Source organism: Dendrobates tinctorius, unplaced genomic scaffold (assembly GCF_039654945.1).
Source record: "Dendrobates tinctorius isolate UK_male_01 unplaced genomic scaffold, ASM3965494v1 ptg000155l, whole genome shotgun sequence".
Lineage (NCBI taxonomy): Eukaryota > Metazoa > Chordata > Amphibia > Anura > Dendrobatidae > Dendrobates > Dendrobates tinctorius.
The window spans coordinates 1,879,795-1,899,083 of record NW_027361822.1 but is presented as its reverse complement, the minus strand read 5'-3'; the positions used below and the strand labels follow the sequence as shown (position 1 = coordinate 1,899,083).

The 19,289-nt window shown below is 43.3% G+C and overlaps 1 protein-coding gene across 1 annotated transcript; it reads left to right on the top strand.

The window, feature by feature from the left end:
• The first annotated feature begins 17,916 nt into the window (after nt 1-17,916).
• Nucleotides 17,917-18,952, top strand: LOC141051166 (uncharacterized). The gene has a single exon (XM_073548031.1). It carries the CDS (start codon nt 17,917-17,919, stop codon nt 18,913-18,915), a length of 999 nt encoding a protein of 332 aa, XP_073404132.1. The 3' UTR covers nt 18,916-18,952.
• Nucleotides 18,953-19,289: the final 337 nt, after the last annotated feature.

The following is a 19,289-nucleotide window of genomic DNA, read 5'->3' as shown; positions in this document are numbered from 1 at the left end:
TTCCCAGTTGTTTAATACGTGCAGCGCGATTGGTGCTATAAACATACTTACTTACAACATACTATTACAGTTTATCAATTATTTGTTAAGTATTGACTTATGAATTGATTGATTTTATGTACTATACTTTTCTGATTATTATAAGACCCAAATTTGGGCAGAAAATGGGGGTGCATCTTATAATCCTAAGGTAGCTTACCGAAATCTCAGTCTGCGTATGCGGCAGTTTTCCCAAAGCCCACCCCAGGGAAATCAATGGGGAAAGGGACTCTTCTCATCTTATGAGAGCCCAGGGCCCACAGCTTCCCACCTCCTGGATGCCCCCTACCGCCAAGCACAGGGCTCGCAGCATCGCTCCACTCCGGAAGCAGCGATCCTGCCTCCTGCCACCCCCGCTAAGCTACTGTTAAAAAGGACCATTTGATTTGAAAAAAAAATAATTCTTATTTTCTTTGGGGTGCGTCTAATGGTCCTATAGTCTTCAAAATAAGGTACCCTGTTTCCCCGAAAATAAGACACCGTCTTATATTAATTTTTGCTCCGAAAGTTGCACCATGTCTTATTTTCGGGGGGGGGGGGTGTCTTATTTTCATGAGAAACATTCCAGCGCGCTCTACCCTTACATAAGGAACATTCTGTAGCATAAAACCAGTATTCAGACATATAGACCACTCAGCAGAAAAGCAGACAACAATTCAAAGTAACACACTACGGTACGGTACTGTAATTGCCTGACTCCCACACAGGGCCACAAAACATAAGGGCTCTAAAATGGCTCCCACACACTTTCTGGACACTGTACCGCTACCGTAACAATCACCCACAGCAGTTCCTTTACCGTAGCAGCCCCATCATCATTTTGCAGCCTCAAATATTCCCATCATTCCATTGCAGCCCTCATCATCCCTTTACAGTCCCCAATACAGCACCCCCATCATTCCATTACAGCCCCCATCATTCTACAGTACAGTATTGCAGCGTCCCATCATCCCACATCATCCCACTGCAGCCTCCCATTATCACAGTATCCCACTGCAGCCTCCCATGTGTGTACCGTACACACACACACACACACCCACCCACACACCCATACACAGACACAGACACACACTTTCACTTTCTTACTGGTTTCCTCTGCGGTGCTGCTTTCAGTGCTTTGGTGGTGCAGGAGCCCTGGGCCAATCAGAGCGCAGGAGCCCTGGGCCAATCAGAGCGCAGGAGCCCTGGGCTAATCAGAGCGCAGGAGCCCTGGGCTAATCAGAGCGCAGGAGCCCTGGGCTAATCAGAGCGCAGGAGCCCTGGGCCAATCAGAGAGCAGGAGCCCTGGGCCAATCACAGCCCAGGAACAATCAGAGGCTATGGATGACATCAGCTGGCCCATGGTTCCTGCGCTGTGATTGGCGCAGGGCTCATGGGCGGAGATCGGCACACAGCTCCGAGGCTGTGATTAACTCCTGCGAACAGCGCGGCTGCAGTGGCAGGCACCGGACAGCGGGAGCGAGACACAACTGCAGCCCCATGCACAGAACAAGGTATGCCTTATTTTCGGGGGGGGGGATGCCTTATATTAGCAGGCACAGTGCTCCCCCTAGCATGCTTTACTTTCGGGGGCGCCCTATTTTCGGGGAAACAGGGTATGTATCTACATATGTTACATCCAGGGCTGTGGAGTCGGTAAACCAAACCTCCGACTCCTCAATTTCCATGACACCAACTCCGACCCCCTCATACATGGCTCATGTTTAAGTTTAAGTGATAAATTTACTCTAGTAAAATGGTAACATCAGGCTTTTAATCATTATTATGTTACAGTGATCAAGCCATATAGATAGAACAAAAAATATATTTTTTGGAATACAACTTTAGAACAAAATTTTTTGGCATATTTACAATTTATTATACACTATGCAGTAAGTGGAAAAAAACAGTTTTCAACAAAAATGTACTGAATAACATTTGTGCTGTCTATGAATTTGTTCTGAGAAATAGTATCGCCTCCATTAGATCCTCCTTCATAGATGACCTCACATCTGACCTAATTATGTTAAGGCTAGAGAACAATCTCTCTACACTAACTTGGGTTGGTGGCAAGGCGGTAACCACATGGGCAACATCTCTAACAATTTCAGGGTGTAAAGGAATTGCCTCGTGCACAGTCAGTTTTGATGAACGGTTGAACTCTTCTACTTCTGTGAGATCAAGTGAAAAATGTTGCTGAAATATGGTCAATCTGTTTTCTATGGGAGTGGAATCTTTTTCCTTGCGGCAACGCTTTGCCTGCTCCTTGTCATCCAAATACTTTTCAAAATCAAACTCCTCATCTGATGAGGATGAAGAAACGGCAGCAGCACTGGCAGACCCCGAGTCCTCTTGCTCTTGGCCGTCCTGTAGCCCACTCATCCTAACTGCTACCTCAATCTGAGCTTCTTTTCCTTTAATAAGCTGTTGATCATCCAGCAATATACAATGCCTGGGGTCCACATAAACAGCTGCCAGAAGAATTTTATTTTCCAATAGCAGTGTCTCTCTCCATTTCATTGAAGCAGCAATGCCATCTGCGATTAAACCTCCTCTGCCAGGAGTTCAATCCTTAGCTTGTAACTTTTGAGTCACTGTAAGTCGGTGATGAAGCAATTCCTTGAATTCAGCCATCTGTAGCCCTTGCCCTTCATGTAGTTTTAGCTGAGGGTTGGCCATATATATAAGGAAGGGTTTCAGCTCACGCAATCGCTCAATCATTAAATAGATGCTGCCCCACCGAGTGGCTTGATCCACAATTGCCCTTTTCCAGCACGTCTCTTCAAGATGAAATCAATTTTAGGGGTTCTGGCAGCAATAACCAATTTCCTCACTTTGCTAATCAGAGTTCTAGCATGTCTCTCTTGCAGACTGTCTCTTATTGCCAGCTGCAGCGTATGCACAACACAGCGCATGTGATGAATATGAAATGTGTGAAGCAGCTTCAACAAGATCATCTAATTGTAAAGAATCATTTTGCTGTTCTTCTGTAGTAATATATGTTTGTTCCTGAATGTGAAATGTTCTTCTAACTGCTGTTCAACTTTATTATTCTCATTAATCAGTTCAATTGTACTTATCGTGTTTGCAGCATTATCAGTTACAATAGCAAGAACCTGTTCTTTTGTGAATTCATAATCTTACAGAACTTTTTCCACTAAGGTCTGGAGAAACTGGCTGCTGTGATGAGCTTTAGTATCTTTTACTGCCAGCATCTTAGTAACTATTTTTTTGATGTCACAAACATATCGAACGTTGATAGCAAAATAGTTCACTCTGTGACGTGTGCATGCATCTATTTTAAGAAACACAAAGAGTCTTTTTAAGATCTTCCTTTTGGTTAAGGGCTTCTTCAATCACTAATTTTCTAATACTTTCTCTTTCCAGAGGAACACCAAGTTTGCGGGCCATTTCTCCATTAAGAGCTGTAAAATAGTGATAATAGTACACTGTCCTTCACAACAAGCTGTATGAGCTGTCTTTTAAACACACCTGCTGTCATTGTTACAGTAAAGCCCCCTTTACACACTGCGATATCGCTAGCAATATCGCTGTAAAGTCACTGATTTTGTGACGTTACAGCGATATTACTAGCGATATCGCTGCATGTGATACTTACCTCCGACCGGCTCCCCCGCTGGTTATCGCTGATCGCGCGAGAAGCTGCTGGATCATTTCTCATCGTCAGCTTCCTGCGGCGCTTCCTGCTGTGACGACGAGCGACGCGTGGAGCCGGGCGGGAGGACGCAGGATCGCCGCGTCTGACAGGTAAGTAGCGATCCCCGTCCCCTGCGATGTCGCTGGTGAGATCTGCCTGAGTGGCAGCTCACTAGCGACCACCCAGCGATTCACCAGCGATCCTGACCGCGTCATATCGCTGGTCGGGATCGCTGGTGAGTCGCTAGGTGTAACGGTACCCTAACTTAATCACTTACAAAATATCTTGTAACTGATGTTTGAGATACTCTTTCCTTCTTTGCCTGGTGGGAAGTGCTGGTCTGTGCTTTCTTGGTGCTGCTGTGATCTTTTTCAATCACAGCTTTGTAAACTTCTGGGTGGCAGCGTTGTAAATGTCTTTTTAGATTGGAAGCTCTAGAAGGAGCATTTTTACCACTTTCTGAGCATGCAGTGATTTTGGCATCACAGCATTTGTTTTAATCTGAGTCACTTATACACTGACACGCAAAATGTTTATTATCTTGAGTCACTGTGAAATGCTCAACTACAGCTGACTTCATAAGATGCTTCTTAGACATTTAGTAATTATATAAATTTGCTCTCAAAATAATTTTGTCCTGTAACAAAAATAAGGTATATTGTAATTTTTGCAAGAATAGGGAATCACGCACTCTATAATTTAGGATAGAAATAAAACAATCATTGCATAAATCAATAGGACAGATGATAAGTATAAAGTTTGTAAAATATATTGTTAGATAGCTTTATTCTGAACTTTCAGTGTCAAGCTTGTCTCAGGGTACAGCTCACTAAGTGCTTCACATTCTATTTTGTCACAGTCTATGAAGAGGGGAGGAGGGAGGGAGCATGTTTGTGATGAATTACATTCCAGAACACACACACACACAAAAAATATATATGTCCTCATCGATCCTCTTACTGTATTTCCGAATTTGAGATGTTAGAAAACAGTTTTTCCCCTTATATTCTATGTATAGTGTATATAAGTAATCAGAACAGCTATTTCTCCAAACATGAGCCAAGAGGAAAAACAAACTAAAACATCAAGCATACACAGACAACATATACTGGACTATTGATTTATGCAGTTTATTAAAAGTTTAGATGTGCTTTAAGAAGTACTTACCTTCTTTAATTCTGCTTTCTTGTTCACTCCAGAAATTCTGAGATGAATGTAGGCATTCCTTCCCTGTGTGTTTGTCATTTTTTCCTCTTATCTGTAGAGGAGGAGCTTCACTACTTATCATGAACATAAACTGTGCAGCACAGATTTATCTCAGCTAAAAGTCTAGACCTTAGATCAGGAATAGGACAGACATTTATAGGACATTTCATAACTTTCCCAAATTCTTATGAAAAATTTTTTTCCCAACAAACTGCATTGAACTACTGTACCCAATTTATTATATATTTTAGGAGTCGGCGTCACTCCATTTTATACCGACTCCGACTCCACCAAAATGGGCTACGACTCCACGACTCCGACTTCACAGCCCTGGTTACATCATGACATTGCACATGGAAATGACCCTTTTACATATAGCCATGTGTTATGATTGGGTCACCGAGGAGGAAAACAAAACCAAGCTAAGTCACAGAAAACCAGAGAGGTTGGTAGCTTCGCGGATTGCAGAGCCTGATCCTAATCACACAACTAACAGCATCCGTGGAGCGTACATACGATGATTCTAGGCACCTCGTCACAGCCGGAGGACTAGATAAGCCTAAAGCAAGAAATCTGGAAATCTAAACTGCCCCAGAGCAGACCCCAAAGGAATAGACAGCCCCCACACATGTATTGACAGTGAAACAAGATGAAAGCACAAACACAGGTAGGAAAATAGGCTGAGCAAACGATGGGGCCCACACTAACTAGAAAGGACAGGAAAGGAAAGATATTGTCTGCAATCACGCCAAAAAAACACTGCAAAAAATGTCCAACACTTCTGATGGCAAAAAAAAACCCTGAAGTCACTAGACTTCACCCCCTATATCAGCTCTCTGGCATATTCTGAGAATGGAGCAAAAAGAGGCCAATCTAATACGGGACAAAAAGCAAACTGGCACATACAGTAACATAAGAGTGGAAATTCAGCACAGTCCCAGCCGGGGCTGGCTGACCACACAAAAACTGAATAGACAAAACCAAATCAAATGTGAACATTAGCAGAGAAAACTTAGCTTGAGAAGACAGGAACTGAGCTGGAAACCAAGACCTCAGGAGTCAGGAAAAAATCACCAGCATGGGAATAGGGAGTCGGCTGTCTTAAATCCAGTCTGAGACTCCATATGTCCAATCGTCGTCCTCATTATCAGGTGGCAGGTCTCTGTTAATTAGATCTGCTTCATTACCTCCTGCCACCACCAGAGGGAGCCCGGAAAGAAAACTCACAACTCCTCTGTCAGCACAAACAGTTCCCTCACCAGAAACCAGGGGCAGACCAGAAAATGAGTTCACAACAGCCATGTGTCCCTGGGCTTTTTTCCTGAAGTGTACAGACTAGAAAAAATCATGTTGCCAATGTAGACTCCTCGTCTTCCCTCACTAATGATTCCATTCTTAAGTATTTTTGATAAAATTTTTGTCTTGATCTGAAATGAGAAAATGACGTAGGATACATTTGGTAATGTTGTCATAATATTGTTTTTTTCTACTTATAGTATAGATTATTTATTTTTGGTTTTCTAAAACTATTGGAATAGAATCATAGAATCGTAGAGTTGGAAGGGACCTCCAGGGCCATCTGGTCCAACCCCCTGCTCAAAGCAGGAGTCGCTAAATCATCCCAGACAGATGTATGTCTAGCCTCTGTTTGAAGACTTCTATTGAAGGAGAACTCACCACTTCTCGTGACAGCCTGTTCCACTCATTGATCACTCTGTCAAAAAGGTTTTTCTATTATCTAATCTGTGTCTCCTCCCTTTCAGTTTCATCCCATTGGACAAATAGTCATTATGGGTTTTTTTTTATCCACAATATTCTTGACCCTGCAAAGTGTCATCTTATTTTAACTCCTTTGTGAAAGTCTTGTTAATAATTTTGCCTTCTGGTCCATATTGTCAGATCAAGTAGATTTCTGATAGTGTGTCTAGGATTACAGCTATCTGCATGTAGAATAGTGTTTCCACTGATAGAGTTTTTATAAGGTTTAGTTTTAGTGGACCCATCATCTTTATCTCCAAATAATGAAACATCTACGAAAGAAACCATATTTTTTTACATTCCATAGTGAACCATAGGTTCATTTGATTAGAATTAATAAAATTCAGAGACAGCGCAGAATAACTCTTTGCCACACCAAATGAGAATATCATCCTTATAAAGACCATACTGTTTTATGGATTCCAAAAATGGATTGGTGGTCGTATATAGACAATTCTCCTTCCACCATGAAATGTAAGCTATTGCTTCTTCAGGATCAACCCTCCTAAGCCGTCTATATGGCCATGTAAGTCATAGGAAGCTGAATAAATTAATACCTTGATGTCTGCGATCTGATGTCTAATTCCAGAGAAATCCACATTTTTCTTGTGTTAAGATCTATGGGCCGGACATAGTTCTCCCTGAGAATCAATCTCCAGAGCATATTTTAAATGAAAAGGGCAACTACCAATGTGAGTCATATATATTAGGATGAAAGACTGTCGGTCTTTACATGTCTTACACTGGTAACACCCCCTTTCATTTAAATAAGCTTTGGAGGCAGATTCTCAGGGAGATCTATGTCCTGCCCATAGATCTTAACACCTCGTTTACATATAAGAAAAATGTGGATCTCTTTGTAATAAGACATCGGATCCCAGATATAAAGGTATCATTTTATTCAACTTGGATGGTTTCCTTCATTCTCTGATTACATCTATCCAATGATGATTTTTGTTGCCTTGCTGATGCAAGTATGTTTGTGATATAACTGTTCTGCTCCATGATGGTTTACAGGGATCAGGTTTCCTACATGCTGCCATCACTGCTACTGTCAGTGATTAGGTGCAATAGTTATGAGAAGATGTGGTGGGCTTTGTACTCAAATATGAAGGAAATGCATTGATAAGATATTAAATGTTCCAATCTATACAAAGAGAATAAAACATCTACATGTTCAATCACCCCATATATTTTCCCTTGTTACCTCCAGAAATTGTATTATTACATGGGATCTTTATGATGATACATCGTCATCTTCTCCCCATTCAGGTCCCTACAATATTGGATCCTCTCAGTGGAGATCTTCTATATAAGAGAATTCTCCTGAGTGACCCTACAAGGATGAACAGGGACAGGGACAAGATGGCGGAGAGGATATTACACCTCACCCTAGAGATCCTCTTCCGTCTTACTGGAGAGGTGAGAGATTCTGATGACGTCACATTACATCATTCTTATCTATGGGAATAACAGATGGACAGAACAGGAGAGGTGAGGACTCTGGAAATGTCTGTAGTGAGGTTTATTAATGTGTCTCTCCATAACCAGGATTACACAGTAGTGAAGAAGACCCCTAGTGAGCGCTGTCAGGCCCCTGTGTCTGAGGGATGGGGAAGACCCCTGAGACCAATCACAGGGCCTCCACCTCACCCCCTGATACATGAGGACATCAATGACCAGAAGATCCTAGAACTCACCTACAAAATGATTGAGCTGCTGACTAGAGAGGTGACACTGCTGGGAATGCTGGGACATTATACAGTAACGCTATGGAGTGATCGGGGGATGACGGTGTCATTGTATGTGTCAGGTTCCTATAAGGTGTCAGGATGTCACCGTCTATTTCTCCGTGGAGGAGTGGGAGTATTTAGAAGGACACAAAGATCTGTACAAGGACGTCATGATGGAGGTTCCCCAGCCCCTCACATCACCAGGTAATAGACAGGACTAAATACACACGGCCTATAATTATCTGTATGTAAAGAATGAATTCAGTCCCTGTATGTGTTTCATCTAGTTCTATCCAGTGAGAGGACAACACCAGAGAGATGTCCCCGTCCTCTTCAGCTGGACTGTAACCAAGAAAATCTCAATGTTCCTCAGGATCATCAGGTAGATGGAGAGAAGGTGTTATGAGATCTCCCCTGTGATGTGTAGAAGGCTGTGAAGGTCTTGTGTTCAGTCTTGTTTTATTCACTAGTAATATACGCTGAATGGCCAGTGTATTATAGACAACTGTTGTATAGGCCAGTTAATGAAACTGGGTAGTTAGCGTGCACTATAGTCAAATATAGACGAGATGCAGGTGCAACGGACCAGTAGGTCCTAATTACAAGTTAATTAAATTCACCGCACACTCAAACAGACTTTATGCAAATAGGTGTTCATTTTATTACATGTAGGAGCCAAACAGGAATATAGCACACAGTGGAAGCGATATAAATAAAAGACGTTTCGGCTCAGCCCGAGCCTTTATCATATTATCGTTTATTCCAATATTGGAGGTTTGTAAAGGGAGCAGAAGGAGAGGAGAATCTCTCAAGAAGAAATACCAAGATAAATGGCTGATGTGTGCTGAGAGAAGGAAGCGCTCCCGCGCCTGTCAGAGGTGGCAGCCATTTATCTTGGTATTTCTTCTTGAGAGATTCTCCTCTCCTTCTGCTCCCTTTACAAACCTCCAATATTGGAATAAGCGATAATATGATAAAGGCTCGGGCTGAGCCGAAACGTCTTTTATTTATATCGCTTCCACTGTGTGCTATATTCCTGTTTGGCTCCTACATGTAATAAAATTAACACCTATTTGCATAAAGTCTGTTTGAGTGTGTGGTGAATTTAATTAACTTAGGCCAGTTAATGTGGCGTGCAGAAGACAATCAGTAATTCGTCTTTTGTTTTTGATCATTTGCAATTTAAATACTTATTATAATGGGAAGAGCAAGTAATCTGAGCAACTTTGAAAGTTATTTATGTGCAATGGTGAGGAAAATACGTTGACAATGCTCTGATTGATAAAAAAAAATCCAGTGAACATGGATCTAATTTATGACTATTGCACAAAGCTGTTGTATTGATTCCACCTCTCAGTTGTCCAGTCTGGTGCAGGGGAGTACTGAGGTGGCTGTGTTTTTGACAGCTCTGCTGTCTAATCTGAGACTGGGAGGTGCTGATCTGTCTCCAGATGCTCCCTGTTCCCTTGATTACTCAGTTATTTACCTGGGTTGGCAGTCCCAGGTAGGTGTCAACCGCAGCTTCATCTCTGTGTGGTTTGTTTTCCCTGTGCCTAGTGCCTTGCTTGTTGATTTACGCTGCCTGACCTTGGACCTTGTTCTGACCATTATCTGACTAGTCTTTATCTCTTCTCTCTGTTTATCACGTACCCTCCTGGTTATTGACCTCACACTACTTGAATATCCCGGCTCACGGCTTGTCATTTAGAAGTGACTCAGCATCAGTGCTGTCCTTTCAGCATGGGCCAAAATTCTTGCAGAACAATCAATTCTCACTGATATAGATGACATGGCAATATTATTAAGGAGTTTAAAGGCCAAGGGAGGTCCTACGTACTACATGATGGACGTCTCTAATAAAGTGGCCATTCAGGGCACGTTTTATACCTGGTGGAGATGACAGGAAAAAGCTGATCATAGACATTAGATGTTGTCTGGATCTTCTCACAATTTTCTGGTTATGGAGGCTGCTGGTTACAATCAGGAGTCGACAGGATTTATACAGAAGATCTGCAGCTATGTGATGACTACTGCTATCGTTTGTGGTAGTCATATTCATTTATAATCTTTTCTGTTATTCTAAATCATTACACACGACTTCTCCCTCTGTGACTCTTACAATATTTGTTTCAGGGTGAAGATCTGCCCCATATTAATACTACAGAGACACATGTGAAGGGTGATGAGCGGTGTAAAGAGGAGGTTCCAACAGATCGCACAGGTCACTCCACAGGTGAGTAGTGACTACTAATTGCATAGATGTCACTAGCTGCTACAATTATGATTTTTTCATTTTACCGTATGTTACGTAGTTATTGGGATGTGGGTTATACCGTCAGACATTTTTAATGTGGAAATCGCAGTCCCAATTAGCCAACTGTAAATAGAGCTTTTTTTTACACACACAAAAAAAGTCAGGTTTTATCTCTAAGCATTTTTATATTCTGTGCTGGATTTAAAGGCATGTGTTTGATGCAGCCAATACATAGACTGGTGAGGTAGTTGGGAGGCATTGTAAGAGCAATTTCAGGGAATCAGAAAAAGTGAGTATGTGTTATTTTAATATTTTAATACAGACTTTAAGGTTCAATTTCTTTGACCTTATATTCAGCACCAGGACTAGGGTCAAAGGCTTACTAGGTGAGGTGGAAACTCTAAGCCCAAATTCTGGATGGACACAAGGGCTATGGGCATCATTCCAGCAGATGGGTGAAGCACGCAGAACATAGCAGACAGAAGACCGTTAGCAGAGGTACTGGAAGATGCAGGCAGAAAGATAGCAAAGGTACTGTAAACCATAGGCAGACAAGAGACATCCTGACGACCTTAGGCAGGTTGCAGAGGTACTAAAAGCTGCAGGCAGACAGGTAACTGAGGTACTGGAAGCCACAAGCAGACCAGATGTGTCCTGGAGACCACATGCGGGTAGCAGAGATACTGGAAGCCGCAGACAGACAGAAGATGTCTTGGAAGCCACAGGCGTACATGTAGTAGAGGCACTGGAAGTCACAGCCAGTCAGGAGACATCCTGGACACTGCATAAATGTTGTAGAGGTATTGGAAGCCTCAGGCTGACTTTGGCCAGCGTGCATAGGGGATCAGCGGTTATGCTACACATAGCAGGTAGCACAGGTGATGAAATGGCAAATTTTATTTTTTTTTGGGGGGGTGTTTAACACACAGTTTGAATAATTTTATTTTGTGATCTTACAGTTTTAGACATGACAAAACCAATTGTTAATTTTTTAACATTTTTTACATTTAAGTTTTCACAAATTGAAAGTAAATTTGGCAATGAGGGAAGGACACACTACAAATCATTATTGAGCAATCAGATATGAATTACATTGTATCGGTAAATGGCATCATAAGAATATAACTGAGGAGTGGGTAGACCAAGGGCATTATGTTTAGTGACAGGTAACCGAAACAAGAATAAATCGCTAAAAGTAATCTAGGATTCTGAAGTGTAAGGAAAGATATAGAAAGTGAAGAAAAAAGAGGGAAAAGGGGCACGGTGGAAATTGCAACTCCTCACCACCCCCCCAAATTATGAACAGTTGTGACAGGAGTTCCCATAAAGCTAACCAGTGTATAGAAGTGAGTCGTGGGGTGGGAGGGTCAGGCAGTAATTTATATGCAAATGGTCTGTATGTGGGAGCCAAAGAAAGTGACTTAGAGATTTTAAAACATTTTGTATGTCTTTTAACCTATTTTTATTTTATTTTTTTGTCCCCTTAGGGGACTTGAACCTGTGGTCGTTCACTCACTTATACTATATAAAGCACTGCCACAGTATTGCAGTATATAGTAAAGTTTCAGCAGTTATGGGGGTTGTTAGCATGTCCCTGGGTGACATGGTAAGCAATCGTTTTTTTTTGGGGATCTTGTCGTAGTGGTCTTATAGGAGCCAGTGCGCTCTGTTCGTTGCAGATGCAGGCAGATGACAGCCATGTAACACTGACTGCTTCTGCCTGGAAGGAAGCAGACCTAAGACACTTATGAAGGTTGTTGAATAATTCTCACACTGAAGGGGTCATTAAAAGATGACTTTTGTGTTGAGTTTGGCGCGACCACTTAGTTTTGTTGTTACACTTAACCTGTAACGAAAGCCCATTAAGTTACAGACACGATAACACATGAACCTTCAAAGAACCTGGTGTCAACAGAAAAGTTAAAAAATGAAACCTCGTAATGTAACTCGTAACTCATAAACTATTCGTCTCTACTATTGACTGTTGTCGTAGGACTTATTCAGACTTCCTGTTTTTCATGGATAGCACTCAAATTCATCGTAGTTTATGGGGTTGTTAACATGTCAGTGTTTATATTTTTGTGTGGACTGGGTGATATGGAGATATGTCCATTTTATACTTGAGTTGTGGATTACGCTTGCTCATTCAAATCATCGCCTCAATTACGAAAGGACAGTACTTGGGCATCATGTGTGTCTCCCTGCAGCATAAGTATCACGGCAGCAAAAGTATCTCGAAAATGCAGTTATTACTACGGCAGTTAGTCTCGGCAGGAGTCAGGACCCCACACTATCTACCTGTCTCTTTTGGGTATGTCTGCTGAGTAAGCCCTTCTTATTACTTGGACCTAGCTTCTCTCAACCTATCTTATTTCTTCACCATGTTTACATATGCCCTCACAGTGTTTGCTCCTTTAGTCCTCACTCTCCTTCGCTATCCCCAAACCCCAGCACCCTCTAACCAAATAATCTTCTCCCCTTCCCTCTTTCCTCCCCACCTGACCTCCTCTGCTGAACTGCTCCTCAACCTCAAATCTGTCCAAATGAAACATAAAACAAGCTGCCCACTCTCCTCCCATCTGCTCTCCCTTTCTCTGCTTCTCCTCACTGCTGGCGACATATCTCCCAATCCTGGACCCCCACAGCTCTCACCCCCCCACTACTTCCCCTTCCTACCACTCCTTTTTTAATAAGAACTACCACAACCTTTCCAACTTAAAACCTGTGCCATTGACACCCAACCCCCTGCTCCCTCTCTCGGGAGCACTTTGGAATGCCCGCTCCATATGCAATAAGCTCCATGTGATTCATGACCTCTTTCTCTCTCACAATCTCGCCTTCCTCGGCCTCACAGAAACATGGCTGACACCCTCTGACACCGCCTCCCCTGCTGCGCTGTGTTACGGCGGCCTCCACTTTACCCACACTCCTCGCCCTGGCAACAGACACGGTGGAGGAGTGGGTCTTCTCCTTTCTTCCAACTGCACCTTCAACCCAATCCCACCTCTTCCCTCCCTAATCCTCCCCTCTTTTGAAGTCCACTCTGTCCGCATCTACTCTCCCTCCAACCTCCAAGTGGCCGTCATATACCGACCTCCAGGCCCGACCACTGCCTTCATTGACCAATTCTCTACCTGGCTTCTTCATTTTCTTTCAACTGACACCCCCACTATCATCATGGGTGACTTCAACATCCCCACTGATACCCTTCAGTCAGCAGCCTCCAAACTCCTGTCCTTTACTTCATCCTTTGGACTTACTCAGTGGTCCTCCTCAGCCACCCACACAGATGGACACATATTAGACCTGGTCTTCACCCGTCTCTGCTCTCTTTCTAACTTCACCAACTCCCCTCTCCCTCTGTCTGACCATCATCTACTCACTTTCTCATCCCTGTCCTCCTCACCTGGCATCCATGTCCAGCAACATGCACACCCCCGCAGAAACCTTGCACACCTAGACACCCACGCGCTCTCTGACTCTATTCTACCACTGGCATCCATATCCTCACTCCATGACACAGACAGTGCCACTGCTTTCTACAATGCCACTCTCGCATCAGCTATTGACACGGTTGCCCCTCTCGTTCATGGCAGAATGCGACGTATCAACAGACAACCCTGGCACAATAACACCACTAAAAAGCTCCGGCAAGTGTCCAGGATTGCAGAACGACGCTGGAAGAAAACAAATTCGCAAGATGACTTCACCACATTCAAACAGGCAACACTCGATTTCAAATCTGCCCTCACCTCTGCTAAACAGGCCTACTTCACAACCCTCGTATCTTCCCTATCTTACAACCCAAAACAGTTATTCAAAACTTTTAACTCCCTCCTCCGCCCACCACTGCCTCCTCCAACCTGCTTCATCTCTGCCGAGGACTTTGCCACACACTTCAAAAACAAGATTGACCAAACAAGGCAAGTATTCATCACTCAACCACCACAACCCCTTTGTATACCAGACCAATGCCCAAACCCCATAACCTCACTCTCCAACATCACTGAAGGGGAACTTAATCGCCTCTTCTCCAAATCGCACCTCACAACCTGTGCACTTGACCCCATCCCACCTCCTCCCCAACCTCACCACCACACTTATCCCATCCCTAACCCACCTCTTCAACCTATCACTAACGTCCGGTACCTTTCCTTCTGCTTTCAAGTATGCCACAATCACGCCTATCCTTAAAAAGCCAACCCTCGACCCAACCGCTATGTCCAGCTATTGCCCAATATCGTTGCTCCCATTCGCTTCCAAACTCCTGGAACAGCATGTCCACGCTGAACTTTCCTCCCACCTATCATCTAACTCGCTCTTTGACAATCTACAATCTGGTTTCCGCCCCCATCACTCCACTGAGACAGCCCTTACCAAAATTACTAACGACCTACTTACAGCCAAATCAAATGGACAAAACTCTATACTCCTGCTTCTAGACCTGTCCGCTGCATTTGACAGAGTTGACCACTGCCTCCTACTACAGATCCTCTCCTCCTTCGGCATCAAAGGCCTTGCCCTATCCTGGATCTCCTCATACCTTTCCAACCGCACATTCAGCGTCTCCCACTCCCACACCACCTCCTCATCCCACCCTCTTTCTGTTGGAGTCCCCCAAGGCTCTGTTTTAGGACCCCTACTCTTCTCAATCTATACAATTGGTCTGGGGCAACTGATAAAGTCCCACGGATTCCACTACCACCTTTATGCTGATGACACTCAGATCTACCTCTCTGGCCCAGACATCACCTCTCTGCTGTCCAGAATCCCAGAGTGTCTTATCAGCCATATCCTCCTTCTTCCCCTCTCGCTTCCTCAAACTCAATGTAGACAAATCTGAACTCATCATCTTTCCTCCATCTCACAGATCTTCTTTACCCAACCTAGCTATAACAATTAATGACATCACACTTTCCCCAGTACCAGAAGTCCGCTGCCTCGGAGTAACCTTTGGCTCTGCCCTGTCCTTCAAACCGCACATCTAATCTCTTTCTACCTCCTGTCGCCTCCAGCTCAAAAATATTTCCAGAATCCGTCCTTTCCTCAACCCTCAATCTACTAAAATGCTTGTGCATGCCCTCATCATCTCCCGCCTCGACTACTGCAACATCCTTTTCTGTGGTCTCCCTGCTAACACCCTCGCACCTCTCCAGTCCATCCTTAACTCTGCCGCCCGACTAATTCATCTCTCTCCTCGCTACTCCTCCGCTTCTCCCCTCTGCAAGTCTCTTCACTGGCTCCCATTCCCTCAGCGTATCCAGTTCAAATTACTAATTCTGACCTACAAGGCCATCTATAACCTGTCTCCCCCATATGTCTCTGAACTAATCTCCCGATACCTTCCCTCACGTAATCTCCAGTCCTCCCAAGACCTCCTTCTCTTCTCCACACTTATTCACTCCTCACCCAACCACCTCCAAGACTTCTCCCGAATAGCCCCTATTCTCTGGAATTCTTTGCCCCAACAAGTCCGACTATCAACCACATTTGGATCCTTCAGACGGAACCTGAAAACCCACCTCTTCAAGAAAGCCTACAGCCTGCAATGACCCCGCTACCTCCTTCTCTCTCACCACTACCGGTGATATCACCTCAACCAACACCGGAACTGCTGCAACCCACCAACCTATTGTTTCCTTCCCCACCATCCTGTAGCATGTAAGCCCGAAAGGGCAGGGTCCTCTCTCCACTCTGTATCAGTCTGTCGTTGTTAGTTTGTTTACTGTAAGTGATATCTGTAATTTGTATGTAACCCCTTCTCATGTACAGCACCATGGAATCAATGGTGCTATATAAATAAATAAATAATAATAATCTGTGTGTCATTTGTGTACTGTCAGTTTACTTTATCATGTGAGGGAAAACAGTTCACACACTGATGTTAAGAACTGACACACTCATTAAGGCTATGGGCCCACGTAGCGTTTTAAAACACACAATGAAAACCGGACTCCTTCCCAGAAATCGCGCTGTTTTTTCCGCGCGATTTCACCGCAATTTTACTGCGATTCTGTTCGCGATTTTCTCAAGCACTTTCCAAGCGATTTGAAGCATCGCCTGGAAAGTGATTGACAGGTTGGTCACACTCGTCAAACATAGTGTTTGATGAGTGTGACCAGCTTTTTACTATTGAGGCCGCCTATGCGGCCTCAATAGTAAAAGAAAGAATGTTAAAAATGATAAAAAATAAAAAATCGGGGTATATTTACCTTCCGACGTCCCGCGCTGCCTTCCCGGGCCTCAGCGTTCCCAGCGATGCCTTGCGAGACCTGTGATGACGTTGGTCTCGCGTTACTATAGCGATCTCGCGAGACCGCTAGAGTCACGTGAGACTACGTCATCACAGGAACTTGCCGCAAGGCATTACTGGGAACGCTGAGGCCGGGAATGCAGCGCGGGACGTCGGAAGGTAAATATACCCCAATTTTTTATTTTTTATTCTTTTTTTTTACAGGGGTATGGTACCCAGGGCCTGGAGGACAGTCTCCTCTCCTCCACACCGTGGGTACCAACCGCACATGAGACGCTTAACTTCCCGCATGGTGGGCATAGCCACATGCGGGAAGTAAGCGATTCTCATGCATTCCTATGGGTGCGGATTCGCGGCAATTCTTTGCGATTCCGCACAAAAGAATGATCATGCTGCGATTTTTTCCGCGATGCGATTCCGCCTCGGAAAAAAGCGCAGCATTAGCACAGCATGTGCGGAATGCCATAGGAATGCATGGGGGGCGTCATGTACAAGATATTTAAACGTTTTCGCAGCGTTTTCGCGCCGAAAATCGCAGCAAAAATGTTTAAAAATCGCATCATGGGCACACAGCCTCAACTCTGATGTATCCTTTTTCGTGTATGAGAAAATAAGTTACGTCTGAATGGTGCCTTAGTCATTTGATTTTTTACTACAATTTGTATAAAAATGTTTAAAATAATTACAGCTGGCCAAAAATAATAAGCCTTGCCAAAACACTGGCCCTATGAGCCTTGCTTTTTCAGTAGGCATTCCTGACTTTTCATTTCATTAGTCGTCCTGGCAAAATGTCATCATTGTGGCTCAAAATAGGCATGACCTCATGAGTGGATTAATCAAATGAAAAGCCAGTGATGCTGGCTGGTAGGACAAGATTCGCAGGGCTCTGGTCAGGTGGTCATGGACTATCGACATGACCACTGGACTGGGATCCTGCAAATCTTTTTGACAATCTCTAATAAAATATATAATTTCAAGGCAGTATTATTAAAAAGTAATATAATTGGCTTTATTCTTGGCAGGTGACTGTACCAAGATGTCAGAGGGATGTCTGATATTTTCAGATTTTACAGGAGATGAACATGGTATTACACCAGATGCTTATGAAGGGTATGTTACTGTCCCAGATATACCACAATCCATTTACACTAAAGATCTGTCATTTGAATCCCTCGGACAGTTGCTCTCTTTTGATTCATCACAGACTGTTAAACAAAAGAAAAATAATAGAAGTGATAGTGACCATCAAAGAGCTCACACAGACGAGAAGCCCTTTTTATGTCCAGAAAGTGGAAAATGTTTTACCCACAAGTTACATTTCCTTATACATCAGAAAACTCATTCAAAAAAGAAACAATTTACATGTTCAGAATGTAAGAAACTTTTTACAGAGAAATCTCATCTGGGAACTCGCACAGAGGAAAAGCCATTTTCATGCCTAGAATGTGGGAAACGTTTTGCAGCTCACTCAAAACTTATTAGACATATGATAATTCATACTGGGGAGAAGCCATTTCCATGTTCAGAATGTAGGAAATGTTTTACAGATAAATCAGTTCTTATTAGACATCAAAAAATTCATACAGGGGAGAAACCATTTTTATGTCCAGATTGTGGAAGAAACTTTACTCACAAATCAAATTTTCTTAAACATCAGAGAACTCACACAGGGGAAAAGCCTTATTCATGTTCAGAATGTGAAAAATGTTTTACAGATCATTCACAGCTTGTTAGACATTGGAGAATTCACACAGGAGAGAAGCCATATTCATGTCCAGAATGTTGGAAATGTTTTACAGCTCATTCACAGCTTGTTAGGCATCAGAGAATTCACACAGGAGAGAAGCCATACTCATGTCTTGACTGTAGGAAACGGTTTACAGATAAATCAGCTCTTCTTAAACATCAGAGAATTCACACAATGGAGAAGTCTTTTTCATGTTCTGAATGTGAGAAATGTTTTACATATCAATCACAGCTCATTAGCCATCAGATAATGCACATAGGGGAGAAGACATTTTCCTGTCGTGAATGAATTCTTTTTCTAGAGACTGTGTTTCTGGATCAAAATGATTACGGTAAGTGTATCATTCTGTCCTGGAAGTATAGTTTGACTCAAGAACAAATATATCTGTCCACTCAATGAGACATAAACATATTTACATCCTGGATTACCATGAACCCCCCACCAAGTCCTTTATTAGAATTTATTCACTATCAGTACAGAGGGGAGCTAAACTTCTGTTTACTCTAGTGGTATGGTGGGAAGCAGCAGATTGGAATGCACACTGTAAGAAAAAGTCCTACTGAGAGCTGGAAGAGTCGGGAAGAAGTTCCACAGACGATCTCTTATCAAGCTGAGGTTGAAGGTTTATTCGGAGATACACAGCAAGACAGATACAGAATAAC